General features: G+C 46.8%; 1 protein-coding gene across 7 annotated transcripts in view; it reads right to left on the reverse strand.

Annotated features, from left to right (window-relative positions):
* The window catches only part of MEF2A (myocyte enhancer factor 2A), an 89,862-nt gene that overhangs the window by 13,159 nt on the left and 61,712 nt on the right, over positions 1–14,991 (reverse strand). For all 7 annotated transcript variants that reach the window (XM_077318022.1, XM_077318020.1, XM_077318024.1 and 4 more), the window contains 3 exons: positions 14,025–14,244; positions 13,836–13,895; positions 1,407–1,597 (listed from right to left, as the gene is read on the reverse strand). In XM_077318022.1, coding sequence (XP_077174137.1) covers positions 1,407–1,597; positions 13,836–13,895; positions 14,025–14,244 — 471 coding nt within the window. The remainder of the gene's footprint in view (positions 1–1,406; positions 1,598–13,835; positions 13,896–14,024; positions 14,245–14,991) is intronic.

Raw genomic sequence — 14,991 nt, forward strand, 5'->3', positions numbered from 1 at the left:
AGGCTCTTGAATTACTGTCTCGGGAATCTCCGCGGGCAGTAAAACTCTCTTGTGTTTCTAGCCCTTATGGAGGGCAAAACGAAACAAAGGCGGGCTTGAGAGCACACGGCAATGCCAGATGCTACCTCAGAAGCTGGCGGGGGGGGGGGGGAGAATGCCATTCTGGGATCAAGGTGTGGCAGTGGCTCAGAGCCACCTGTGGGGGAGGGGGGACGTTACTTTTAAGTGCCACTTGGAGATGAAAACCTCTTGGGGTGATTTAAAGCAACACTAAATCACAGGATAAATGCTCCCATCAAACATTCGGTCTCTGCAGGGGCACAGTCCGAAAAAAGGTAGGGCAGGAACTGAGATTTATTTATGTGCCCCAAAGGGCACAGCCCTCTGCACAATTATTCATGCCGCCTGGCAGCACTAGAATTAGTAAGTTCGCAAATGCCTGGGTGCAATTTATGCCAGCAGTGGATTTCAGCTTCTCTTGGTGCAGAACTTAACTTCTGTTAACTAGTACCCGACCCTAGGCAATATGAGAGTGCAATCAATCCACAGCTGCCTGCAATGCCGTAGGGCAAGGTGATGAAACCGTGGCTCTCCAGATGTCCATGAACTACAATTCCCACGAGCCCCTGCCAGGCAGGGGCTCATGAGAATTTAGCCCATGGAAATCTGGAGAGCCACAGTTTGGCTGTAGGGTTTTCAAGGCAAGAAACAAGCAAGCATGCATTTACCAGTGCCTGCTGGTCTCTCACCCAAAGACTAACGCGGAGTAGCTGCCCAGATCTCCCACCCAGGGCAGTGCAAATGCAGGAAACGCTACCGTACAACAATTGACACAGGACGAAGAAATACATTTTTGAAAAACTGGCAGAGAAATGTGTCACAGGATGTGTTGGCCAGAGTTGACCAAGATCTCTTGAAACGGTGCCGGATTTAAACAAACAGACATGTGATTGTTCCTACCAACATGGCCAAAGAAAGAACTGCCCCACCCCTTCTTTTCACCAGAGATATCTGTTCTCTGGGATAAGTGGGGGCTAAAATATTCCCTGATGATTTCCTGCACATGATCCTTCCCATGAGTAGGACAGTTAAAAATTCCGTATTCAGGGTGAGACATCCTGCATGCAAGTAACTGAAGAATTGAAAAGGCCAAACATTACTTGATATACAGGCAGTTTGAGAAATAGGACAGGAAGTTCTCGTGGACTGCCTCTGTTACAGGCATCTAAAACAGGGGTAGTCAACCTGTGGTTCTCCAGATGTCCATGGACTACAAGTCCCATGAGCCCCTGCCAGCAAATGCTGGCAGGGGCTCATGGGAATTGTAGTCCATGAACATCTGGAGGACCACAGGTTGACTGCCCCTGCTGTAAAGAACAGCACCAATCAAGACATTTAAAACTTACCAAAGGAGGCATCATGCCTTTGCTGGAGGGAGGGATGACCACGCGGAGGTCTGGTTTCCGATTGTTCATGCTGAGGTTGCCCCCACCGGGGGGAGGGGGAGATTTCGTGGGCATTGCTTTGTTCAGGTTATTCCCGCCAGCGGTGCTGCCAAGCAAGCCTGGAGATGCTCGCGAGTTCACAAAACCATTTCCTGTAACGGGAGAAGAGCGGGTGGGCAGGGAGAAAGAAGCAAATGTTTAAGAACGGCCAAGCTCAATTACTGCACCAGGGAACATATGGGCGCTGAACAACTTCCGGCATTTTCAAAAACAGGATCTCATACCCACACAGCTGTCTTAACAGGGATTGCTGGAACCTGATCAAGTCATGATCAAGGAAGCCTTCCCAGTAATCCAGCTTGTTCCCTGAACATGCACGGCTGCACAGATACCTGTGTCTTCAGTTTGTGTGAATGTGTGTGTGTGTGTAGGCCTCACCATCTTTCACTGAAAGCCAACTCATTTGGCCAGCGCCCTGCATGACTACGAGCCCACAACCACTTCCCAGAATCCTTTGCCACACGGAGGGGTCTGGAAGAGTTGCAGCGGGAGTGTCGGCGTGAAGCTAGACAGCGTGAAAGATGATGCCAGAGAGGACAGGAGGGAAGTGGTCTGCATCCTACCAGGCAGAATGGGGCAGGGGAGTCTTTTCCTGGGGCGGGGAATCAAAATGGCCAAGATGGCAGCTTTTTAGGGCATGATCTATCAGCTTAGCTGCTGAGGAGTCGCAACAGGGAGGACGGTGTTCTAAAGCCATCTGTTCTTCTACTGCTGACGTCTTCAGAGTTTCTTTGGCACCGGTTGGGACCTTTCCCAGTCTCGCCCTGCCAGAAGGGGCACAGAATGTCAGCAGGAACGCTTTCCTACGTGACTCTCGGAGAGCTTGCAAACACTAAGCAGCCCGCTGAATGTCAGCAGGGCCAAGCAAAATGTGTTTGCTCTTCCCTTTTGAGAAACGCCACGGACCTCATCAACAGTTTACCATGGCCTTGGCAAGCTGACCCTCGTGGGTACATGGAGGACCACAAAAAGCAGGGGCAAATGTCTATTTCACAGTTCTCTGAGCTCAGACAGGGACTGTTTGGTTTCACAAGACATCATCTCCTACTAAGGGAGGTCCCAGAACACATGTTTGTTTCATGCCTTCATCCCAAACCGCAAAGGTTCTGTCCGGGAGCACTTTACAAACCAGCAAGATTTCCAGGGTTGAAGCTTTTGCAAACTGAAGCTCCCTCAAAACAGAGCTTTGGCTCTCAAAAGCTTATACCTCACAAACATTGCTGGTAGCTTGGTGCTGCTGGACTCGAACTCCGGCTCTTCTCTTGGAAAGCAATGCAGCTACCCACCCAAAAACAGCATCCAAGCCAGGCTTGGTTGTGATACGAGTAAGGAGACGCTTATGGGCAGGGGCGGCGGCTTCAAGTCCAGGTGCACCTTAAGAGACCACGAAGATTTTCAAAGTGTAAACTTCCAAGAGTCAGAGCCCCTTTCATATGGAGCTTTGACTTTCAAAAGCTTAGACCGGGGTGGCCAAACTGTGGCTCCTGGTCTCTAAGGTCTTCATTCCAGCACTTAAGCAGTAGCCCAATACAGCATCCCTCCTGAAACTTACGGCAGGTTCACACTGAATTGGCTAAAAAATCAAGGGGAAGGGGAGGGGGGTTTGTAGAAGGAGTTTAGAGAAGGACACTTTATAGAAGCAGAATGCAGCAAATATACTAAAATGAACTGAGGTCTTTCAAGACTGCCTGGCATCAGAAGAGCAGAGTTCTTGGTGTTGGTTGCATTTTGCCCATTCCAACAGCTGTGTTTACTCCAATCAGCCATTCGTCAGCATGATGTCCAGAATTACAAGTCGGTTAGATTTCTTACCCCCACCGAATGTGATATCGTCTGTTAATAAGCTGCAGGACAGCACACGCACAGCCACTCTACTATTAATTGAATATGAGTACTCCCCTGTGCCCTATTTTATTATAGCAAGTCCGTGTTAAATTTAGAGGCGTGCCAAAAGAAAAAAAATATTGGCTCTGCATTCCGTGTTCAAGTCTCCAGAGCTAATGAGCTAAGAATTGTAAGTTAATGAAGTATGTTAATAAGGTACAAGGGAGGTTTTCAAACCTCCCTGCTTTCAGAGAATACTTCCCACCTAAACTCACTGGCTAAAAACACCTCTATGGCAGGAGAGGCCAAACTGTGGCTCCCCAGAGGTAAGTGGACTACAATTACAATTACCGGCCAGGTCTTCTGACCCTCACCCATCACCATGCATGAAGACAGACTGGGAGGGCAAACAGCAGAGGGGAACTTGTACACCTGTGGAGGGTATTCTTAGGAGACTCACGGTTACTGAACAAAATCCAAAAGACAAACACTCCCTGTATGCAACCAACACACACACACACACAGTCTCAACGTACCCTGTTTCGGTCCTTGGGGCATACTTTACAGTAGCGATCCCCAACCTGTGGGCTGCGGACCACATGTGGTCCGTCGACTAATTGGAGGTGGGCCACGAAGGATGCCTTCCCCCCCCCCCCGGCCCTTTACAACACACTTCAGGTGTCATTGTCTCCCATCACTCCCAGATGGGACTATCTCGTTGCAGAGAAACAAGCTCAGGGTTCCCATTGATTTGTCATTGTCATGAGTTAAAATTTCCATGAAAATAAAATGTTCCTTATGTTCATTGTTGTGGCGTGTCTGTATCTTATTTTGAAGGGATGTTTAAACATTACCATAGCGATCAGAGAGCGTTAGGGCAGTGGTTGAGAGTAGAGGAGTAAACTACTCCCCCACACCGGGCCTCAGTAAAATTGTCAAGCATTGAGTGGTCCCCAGTGATAAAAAGGTTGGGGACCACTGCTTTACAGAACAAAACATCTAGAACTGAAGACAGTGGGCTTAGAGATGTGTGACTCTGCTTAGGACCACATGGAAAAACATTTACACTCTTTTTGGACAATTAAGCAGGCAGGATCCTGAGAAGCTGGTATGGTCACTTGGCTAAATGGGACAGAATATGGCAGGCAAAAGAGAGTCTGGTAGCCCAAAGGGAATCAGTAGAGCCCTTGGCTCCACCAAACAGCATTATGGGAAGGGCTGCTTGACTAAGATGGCAGTAGATGTTTCTGTGGTCATAGGAAAGGGTTCAAGGGCTGGTTCCTTGGTCCCTGTTTCTTACCTCCCCCACTTCTGGGGTTTCTCCAAGCCTGAAGAACGTTTCAAGGGTTTCTCAACGGTAAAAAAAGTTGAGAAAGGCAGAATAAGAGCATTTCATTCTGGCCACACAAAACCATCTATCTATAAAACCTAATCCCCAAATGAGAAGTAATAAAAAGATCACTGGCATGCGCAGTCAACTGATAAGACAGTATTTACCCAACATATCCATTTGTTTTTAAGGATTTGATGCTAAACATCTAACAAGCCCCATCTGCTTCCTTCCAGTCTGTTTAAACAAGGAGGTTTCGAAAGCATGCAAGGGGGAAGGGGAGTCCGTTGTTCTCAGGTTGTCCTCCTCCCGGTCACCCAAGCAACATGAACAAAGTATCCTTAAAACCAAAACGAGACCGACGCTATTTCACCTAGCCCACGATCTGCTCTATGGCCTCTCATCACAAGGAATGGGGCCAGCCACATCCTTTGCCCAAGGGACCAGCTTATTCATATTGCATGATAACATGGCTTATCTCATTTATTTGACTTCGCCTTTTCCCACAGGGGCCCCAGAGCCACTGAAGGTCTCCTCCATCTTGCCCTCACAACAATCCGGTGAGGCAGCCTAGCCTAGACTGGGTGATTAGATACTCATGGAAGAGTGGCCTTTCCTATCAATGGGAGAATTCCCGGAAGGACTAAAAGAGGCAGTGGTTCGTCCGTTGCTCAAAAAACCATCTCGCATGAGGTCCACTTGTTCCAGCATCTTCCACTAGGCCCCCGAGACTCCCTCCCATGAAGTTAATGCCTGTACCGACCATTCATGGGATCATCAGTATGTTCCAGTTATGATAGTATTGTTCTGTTTACTATTTATTGTTCCATTCTTTATGATTAATGTCTTCTCTGTATTGTTCCTGCTAATATGTTCAACGTGAACCGCCTTGAGCCTCCAGGGAGGGCAGTATAATTAATTAATTAATTAATTAATTAATTGAATGTTCAGGTGGCCATTGACATCACTAGACATCACTGGAGCCCACTTTCCCTGTTGCTCTACAGGCCCTACATAGAGTAGACCTAAAGCATTGACTTTTGTTTTATCCTCTTGCTCATTCCAAATGCTGGTCACATCAGGTGGAAATGTATGGGTGACATCACTTCCAGTGCTATGTCACTTCTGGGGGCCTGGCAGACAGGTGTGGCCAACTTCTGCGGTTCCTCAAAGCCTGGAAAATATTTCAGGGGTTCCTTCATGAATAAAAGGTTGGAAAAGGATGGTTTATAGGCTATCAGAGCCCTTGATTCCAAGTCCATGCGCTGGTGTTCACTAAGGCCATGCACAATTGTTTATCTCCATTGAATTAATATATCCATACACTCAGGAAATTACATGACTACCTGAACTTTTTCCTGGCCCCTCTCATAAATAGAAACCTTCCATTTCTCCACCCTGCAAATATCAACACAATTTAAACATTATTTTCAAAAAAATATGAATGGAGGAGCGGGCTGGGAATACATATTGTGATCCAGCCTGAGTTTCAATGAGAAAGGCAGGCTATGAAATAAATAAATAAAAGTGGCCACAAGCTCAACAAAATTGGGGACCCCTGCACATTCACGAGAAGTATCATTCCATTTGATGTAATCCCCCATTAATTTGAATGGGAGGGTCTTCAAAGCGATTATATCGTGTTCTCCAGCTCTTATTTCTCTTTACCTTAAGAGGAATTACATCCGTTCAGAGCCCTGGGCAACGAAAGTGATTCCTGAGTCTTTCACAAACCATGCTGGAAGCTCATGTGTTAAAACTGTTCCGCCTTCGTGTCCACACCCAGAACACTCATTTCCTGGAGCCCTGATAATAAGGGACTATCAGACTTCCAGAGTACATTGCATACCCTATAATGACACTCTCGGACGAAAGCTTCTCAACCGAGTCCTCTGTGCAGGACCTCAGCCACACAAAGCAGATGATCTACAAGCACTTTGACAGCGAGAAAGCCGTTTTCGAAACCACGTTTTAGAAGGAGAAGTAATTTTGCGCGCTGTACACACAAGCCCTCGTCCAGAGAAGAGCCCCCCAGGATCTCAACCGTTTCTTGATCTTTCAGATCTCACAAGCCACCCATACGACATGCAGACTTGGGGGCAGACCAAGAATACCAAACTGTAAGCACCAGACAAAGGGCAATTGAAAGCAGGGGATTTTGCACAGAAGGTCAGGAGCCAGGGGCAGATAACAATTACAGGATGATGTAACCGTCAGACAGCTTTCCCAAATGAAGGATCCCTGTACATGCCAGTGCTCACTGATCCCACACCATACACACACGTACACTCTCCCTGATCAGAGCTGGTCGTTTACACCTTTGAAAACAAGATTTTGGGGGGCAGGGAGATAAGCAATAACTGGCTATACCTGGAGAAGCAATGGAGACAAAGAGATACGGTATAGCGTGCTGGGAAAAAATATATAGATATTATTGACAGAAGAGAGTATATTTTTCACTCACAACAGTTTGGTGATCCAATATACTTCTCTTACAAGCTACAAAACTATGTACTTTTAAGGAAACGTATTTTTTATTGTTGGACCTTTGTACACTGCCATGAGTTGCTGGATTACGGTTTTGTAAATTGGGTGGGGTTTGTAGCTGGCTTGGAGTCGTATTACAATAAATCTAATTCATGCATACCTGGTCTTTCCCGTCCATGAGGACCCAAAGCAGCTGACAGTGCTCTCCTCCCCTCCATTTTATCCTCCCAACAACCCTGTGGAGTAGGTTAGCCTTAGACCATGCGACTGGCCCAAGGTCACCCAGAGTGGGGATTCAAATCCAGTCTCCCAAATACCCGTCCAACACTTTTCGCCCCTATGACACACGGTTGACTGGAAAGGAAATGACAAATATGGGGGATGCTTCTGTCAAGTCTCAGTGGACTTATGTAGGGGTTTCAAGACAAAAGACAAACACAGGAGCTTTGTTTACTACGGCTTTCCTCTGCATAGCAGCCCGCGACTTCCTCGGGGGTCTCCATCCAACTACTAATCACAGCCAACTCTGCTCTGCTTCTCATACTTGTCTCTGGCTAATCTGAGTCCCCCAGGTCAATGTAGCGCTTTCAAAATTAAAAAGTATTGCCCTAAGAGGTACCTTCGCACTAAAGCGGGCTGGTAGGGCACTCCCATTCAACAGCTCCCAACTCCACTATAGTATTTCTTGGATAATTGTCATCCCCGTCTCTGGCGCAATGTTTAATCCTGACATCCCTGCCTCCTGTTTCACCTGATAAGAATCAAGACCTGTCTCTGGAAAGGCACCCATTGTCCTTGGCATTCTTCTGAAAATGAATTACGGGGTATTGCTGTCAACTTCATGTTGACAGCAGAAAAACGGGAAGCTCGGTGGCTTCGAGGAGTCGAGGAAATCTCTGCTGAGTCAAAATGACAGAGGAGACCATTCTTAGGGGTGAGTGCTTTGGTGTGGTTTGGCCACCTTGGCGATCACCAAAGTTGGTTCTTATATACCACATTTCTCTACCAGAAGGAGTCTCAAAGCGGCTTACACTCGCCTTCCCTTTCCTCTCCCTGTGAGGTGGGTGAGGCTGAGAGAGGCCTGATATTCCTGCTTAGTCCAAACAGCTTTATCAGTGCTGTGACCAGCCCAAGGTCACCCAGCTGGCTGCATGTGGAGGAGGAGCGGGGAATCAAACCCGGCTCGCCAGATTAAAAGTCCGCACTCCTAACCATTACACCAAGGAGAGACCATCAAGGAATACAAGGTTTGGTAATGGAGAGGAAGGCAATGGAGAACCACTTCCGTTTCTCTCTTGCCTTAGCAGTGGCCTTGAGTCAGCTGCAGCTTGACGGCACTTCACCGTTCATTTATCCACCCGCCCAAAAGAAGACACTTTGTTTATGGATCGGGTTTCAAAGCTGACATAAAACCAAGTACACTTCACCGATTCTGTGGTTCAGGCCTTTTGTACTTCACAGTGGGGGCTTGAAGAATAAAAGAGATTTCCGAAAAGCTCTCTTATGAAATCACTAATGAAGTCACTAATCCGTTACCGGAATAAAGAAGAAATCAGGTAAAATGGATAGCAGATTTTCCTCCAACAAGAACTGCCTAGCTTTTGTTGTTGTTGTTGTTCAGTTCTGCTTCCAATCTAGTCCTTGAGCTCTTTCCACTCAACCTTTATTTTACTGGCACATCAGTATCATTTACATGGTAACCACCTGAAACACACAACAAGCTCCCCCCTCAACTGAGGACGCATTTGCCATTCAAATCCGGCAGCTGTCTACTGCAACTCCTGCATAGCACGCCCTCTCCCTTTATTTTAACCTTTCTAGAACATCTGGTGGCGCTGAGTAATCGTCCCTGGGAAACACTCACTAGATTTACCCTGAGATTGAGAGGGCCTCCAAAGTGTTTACACCACGATCCTGTGCTAAGCAAACCACCATCTCTTTCAGGCGTGACAAAACCTCATCATTGGCGACCTGGGATGGAGCCAAAACCGCCCTGAAAGTCACGCCCCATCCACAAGTGCATATGCGCAGCTATGTGAAACAGTGATGACAAATGTTTGGCTGGGTTTGGAGAAGCATGGCTAGAACTATTAACAGCGGTGGCTTAATCATGTTCGGAAATCATGCTTGCGGGTCTAAGCACTGATGAAAGTTGGGAGAGAATTTGTTTCATTGACTGGAGTTCCCTGGAAAACTTTGGCCCTCCCATCCAAATAGTCCAGAAGGACTTACAAGTAAATCCTAATTGAACAATAAAGTCAATGCCAGCTCCTCCATCCCAATACACTGTGAATCATGCCCGTCAATCATGAGTAGGGTTGTACGCTTCGGCTCAGTTCGGCCACCTTGGCGCATAGGAGGCAGGGGGGAATTAGCTTTTGCCTTCAGAGTCCTTTGGGGAGACTCATCTTGCAGGGTCCCAGCCAGAAGCACCCATTCGGGAAACCCTTCCAGGGTTTTACAAAACCCTGGTTGAGAAAGCCAGCTCTGACCTTTGAACATGAGCAGCCACTCCCCAACATAAGGCCCTGCTCAACGGCAGTCTACAGCCACTGCCCATCGCCCATTTTAAGATGGCAGCAGTTATAGTCTGCTCATCAGTGTGTGGAGGGGGAGAATGAGAAGGGACCACTCAACAGCGGCAACGTGGCTACAAGTAAGTCTTCAAGAAAGATAAGCTATCTAAAGAATGCCAGAGTTGTGCCATCAGCTTACATAGATCGGCAAGAGTCTTCCAATCTAAAATGCCGGACCTCTGAAACGGACACTTGTGGTGGGGGCCCGGTTTCCCTACATTACATGCTCTTTCCAAAGAAAAGCACTCTTGGCTCTCCATTCGGGGCTAACAGATCTTCTGTAGTGGGAGCTGTAGTGGGAGCAGGTGTTTCCCCTGCTGCCTTCCTGCAGTGTCAGAAATTCATCACAAATGACACCGTGCTGGCCCCAAGCAAGAAACACGCCTTCCTGGAGGAGAAAAACCAAAGATCCCTTCCAGGACTACGCGTTCTAGTGATGCAAAAGGCTAAGCATGTTGTTGTTGTTATGTGCGAAGTCGTGTCCGACCCATCGCGACCCCATGGACAATGATCCTCCAGGCCTTCCTGTCCTCTACCATTCCCCGGAGTCCATTTAAGTTTGCACCTACTGCTTCAGTGACTCCATCCATCCACCTCATTCTCTGTCGTCCCCTTCTTCTTTTGCCCTCGATCTCTCCCAGCATTAGGCTCTTCTCCAGGGAGTCCTTCCTTCTCATGAGGTGGCCAAAATATTTGAGTTTCATCTTCAGGATCTGGCCTTCTAAAGAGCAGTCAGGGCTGATCTCCTCTAGGACTGACTGGTTTGTTCGCCTTGCAGTCCAAGGGACTCGCAAGAGTCTTCTCCAGCACTAGAGTTCAAAAGCCTCAATTCTTTGACGCTCGGCCTTCCTTATGGTCCAACTTTCGCAGCCATACATTGCAACTGGGAAGACCATAGCCTTGACTAAACGCACTTTTGTTGGCAGGGTGATGTCTCTGCTTTTTAGGATGCTGTCTAGATTTGCCATAGCTTTCCTCCCCAGGAGCAAGCGTCTTTTAATTTCTTTGCTGCAGTCCCCATCTGCAGTGATCTTGGAGCCCAGGAAAATAAAATCTGTCACTATCTCCATTTCTTCCCCTTCTATTTGCCAGGAATTGAGAGGGCCGGATGCCATGATCTTTGTTTTCTTGATGTTGAGTTTCAAGCCAACTTTTGCAGTCTCCTCCTTCACCCGCATCAACAGGCTCTTTAGTTCCTCTTCACTTTCTGCCATTAGAGTGGTATCATCTGCATATCTGAGGTTGTTGATATTTCTCCCTGCAATCTTGATCCCAATTTGTGACTCCTCTAATCCCGCATTTCTCATGATGTGCTCTGCATACAAGTTAAATAGGCAAGGCGACAGTATACAGCCTTGCCGAACTCCTTTCTCAATTTTGAACCAGTCAGTGATTCCATGTTCAGTTCTCACTGTTGCTTCTTGACCTGCATATAAATTTCTCAAGAGACAAATAAGATGCTCTGGTATTCCCATCTCTTTAAGAACTTGCCACAATTTGTTGTGCTCCACACAATCAAAGGCTTTAGCATAGTCAATGAAGCAGAAGTAGACATTCTTCTGGTACTCCCTAGCTTTCTCCATGATCCAGCGTATGTTGGCAATTTGATCTCTAGTTCCTCTGCCTCTTCGAAATCCTGCCTGTACTTCTGGAAGTTCTCGGTCCACATATTGCTGGATCCTAGCTTGTAGGATTTTGAGCATAACTTTGCTAGCATGAGAAATTAGTGCGATGGTGCGGTAGTTTGAACATTCTTTGGCATTGCCCTTCTTTGGGATTGGAATGTAAACTGACCTTTTCCAATCCTGTGGCCATTGTTGAGTTTTCCAAATTTGCTGGCATATTTAGTGTAGCACTTTTACTGCATCGTCCTTTAAGATTTTGAATAGTTCAACTGGGATGCTGTCACTACCACTAGCTTTATTGTTGCTCAGACTTCCTAAGGCCCATTTGACTTCACATTCCAGGATGTCTGGCTCCAGGTCAGTAACTACCCCATTGTGGTCATCAGGGATGTTAAGCTCGCTCTTGTATAGTTCTTCTGTATAATTTTGCCACCTTTGTTTGATCTCTTCTGCTTCTGTGAGGTCCCTACCATTTTGGTCCCTTATCATACCCATCTTTGCATGAAACGTTCTCTTCATATCTCCAATTTTCTTGAAAAGATCTCTGGTCCTCCCCATTCTATTGTTTTCTTCTATTTGTTTGCACTGTTCATTTAAGAAGGCATTCTTATCTCTTCTAGCTTTTCTCTGGAATTCTGCATTCAATTGGGTGTATCTTTCTCTTTCTCCCTTTCCTTTCACTTCCCTTCTCTCCTTAGCTATTTGTAAAGCTTCCTCAGATAGCCATTTTGATTTCTTGCATTTCTTTTTCTTTGGGATGGTTTTAGTTGCTACCTCTTGTACAATGTTGCGAACCTCCGTCCATAGTTCTTCAGGCACTCTGTCTATCAGATCTAACTCCTTAAATCTATTTGTCACCTCCACTGTGTATTCGTCAGGGATATGATTTAGTTCATACCTGAGTGGCCTAGTGCTTTTCCCTACTTTCTTCAATTTAAGCCTAAATTTTGCAACAAGAAGCTCATGATCTGAACCACAATCAGCTCCTGGTCTTGTTTTTATTGACTGGGAAGAACTTTTCCATCTTTGGCTGCAGAGCACATAGTCAATCTGATTTCTGTGTTGACCATCTGGTGATGTCCATGTGTAGAGTCGTCTCTTGGGTTGCTGGAAAAGAGTGTTTGCTATGACCATTGTATTCTCTTGACAAAATTCTACCAGCCTGTGCCCTGCTTCATTTTGTACTCCAAGGCCAAACTTGCCTGTTATCCCGGTTATCTTTTGGCTTCCTACTTTAGCATTCCAATCCCCCATGATGATAAGCACATCATTTTTGGGCGTTGCTTCTAGAAGGTGTTGTAGGGCTTCATAGAACTGATCAACTTCATCCTCTTCAGCAGCAGTGGTTGGGGCGTAGACCTGGATCACTGTGATGTTGAATGGTTTGCCTTGGATTCGAACTGAGATCATTCTGTCATTTTGGGGATTGTATCCCAAGACTGCTTTTCCTACTCTCTTATTGATTATGAATGCTACTCCATTTCTTCTGCGAGATTCTTGTCCACAGTAGTATACCTGATGGTCATCTGAATTAAATTCACCCATTCCTGTCCATTTTAGTTCACTGATTCCTAAAATGTCGATGTTCAGTCTTCTCATTTCTTGTTTAACCACGTCCAGCTTGCCTTGATTCATGGATCTGACGTTCCAGGTTCCTATGGAATAAAAATCTTTACAGCATCGGACTGTCTTTTCGCCACCAGTTACTTCCACAACTGAGCGTCCTTTCGGCTTTGGCCCAGCCGCTTCATTCATTCTGGCGCTACTCGTACTAGCCGTCTGCTCATCCCCAGTAGCATATTGGACACCTTCCGACCTGAGGGGCTCATCTTCCAGCGTCATATTGTTATGCCTATTGGAACTGTCCATAGAGTTTTCATGGCAAAGATACTGGAGTGGTTTGCCATTGCCTTCTCCAGTGGATCACCTTTTGTCAGAGCTCTCAGCTATGACCTGTCCGTCTTGGGTGGCCCTGCACGGCATAGCTCATAGCTTCACTGAACTACGCAAGCCCCCTTGCCACAACAAGGCAGCGATCCTTGAAGGGGGTGGCTAAGCATACTGCAAACCAAAACAAAAGTCCTGTGACAACTTAAAGCAAAGGTAGTCAAACTGCGGCTCTCCAGATGTCCGTGGACTACATTTGCTGGCAGGGGCTCATGGGAATTGTAGTCCACGGACATCTGGAGGGCCGCAGTTTGACTACCCCTGCCTTAAAGACTTACAACACACACACACAAGGCAGCCTTATACTGAATAAGATAATCCGTCCATCAAGGTCTGTATTGTCTCCTCACACTGGCAGCCACTCACCAGGGTGTCAGGCTGAGGTTTTTCACCTAATCCACCACTTGGTCTTTTATTTTTTTTAAACTGGAGATGCCAGGAATTGAACCTGGGACCTTCTGCATGCCAAGCAGGGGCTCTGCCACTGATCTACAAGGTTTAAGCCCCTTAATACATTTAAAACAAACCGTTTGTGACTCACCCACTGGACTAGAACCAGCTCCGTTCGGCACCGAGAGATCCGCCGTGGATAACATGCCACCTGGTCAAGGAACAAAGAGGAAAAGCACATCAGTTTGCTCTCGTAACTGAATCGTCGGCCCTGATTTGCAGGAAACGATTTGCCAATTGAAACAACGGGAAGGCGGGAGAAGCGGAACAGCCATCTTACCTGCGCTGCCCGTGCTCGGGGGCCTCTGAGGCCCTCCGGGAGAGACGTTTCGATGCAATGTGGCCTGAGGGGGACTCAGCAGGGCCGTGTCCGTCAAGGTCGAGCTTGCAGCCAGCGCTGGCGAAACAAGAGAACTCCCTGGATTGCTGTAGGTCAGGGCATTGGGGCTGGACACGGGAACAGTGACGGACATTGAGAAGTTCTGTTGTGGCAAGCCAGGCTGGAAGGAAAAAGGAAAATCAGTGTCAGCTGATTTTACAGAATTACATTTTCCCCAAAAAAGAATTACAGTTAATAAATTAGAACACCAGCTTTTATCTTTTTTTAAAGAGCATCTCATACATTCACCTATAGAAAAGGCACTTTAAAAAGGTAAAGGTAAAGGAATCCCCTGTGCAAGCACTGGGTCATGTCTGACCCTTAGGGTGATGCCCTCTAGTGTTTTCATGGCAGACTCAATATGGGGTGGTTTGCCAGTGCCTTCCCCAGTCATTACCGTTTACCCCCCAGCCAGCTGGGTCCTCATTTTACCAACCTCGGAAGGATGGAAGGCTGAGTCAACCTTGAGCCGGCAGTTGGGATTGAACTCCCAGCCTCATGGACAGAGCTTTCAGGCTGCATGTCTGCTGCCTTACCATTCTGCGCCACAAGAGGCTCTTAAAAGGCACTTTAGATATTGTTAAATGAAGAGTCTTTCATTGTCCACATACAAACAAAACACAGCACTCTCCAAGACTCGTTACAAGTAACCCAAAAGCTACCTTCACTTCAAAGTTATCACATGGAAGTCTTATATATTACAAAGGGGACAGAACATGAAAGATTACGAGCATTCACCTGTTAATTTAAAGTTTAGGAAAGCACAACATCTGGGTTATCCCCACACACAAAAAAAACAAGTTCTGCCTTCTGGATGTTTTAAAGATGCATTAAACATCTAAACCCAGGGGCTTACTGGGAAGAAAAA

Source organism: Paroedura picta, chromosome 18 (assembly GCF_049243985.1).
Source record: "Paroedura picta isolate Pp20150507F chromosome 18, Ppicta_v3.0, whole genome shotgun sequence".
Classification (NCBI taxonomy): Eukaryota; Metazoa; Chordata; class Lepidosauria; order Squamata; family Gekkonidae; genus Paroedura; species Paroedura picta.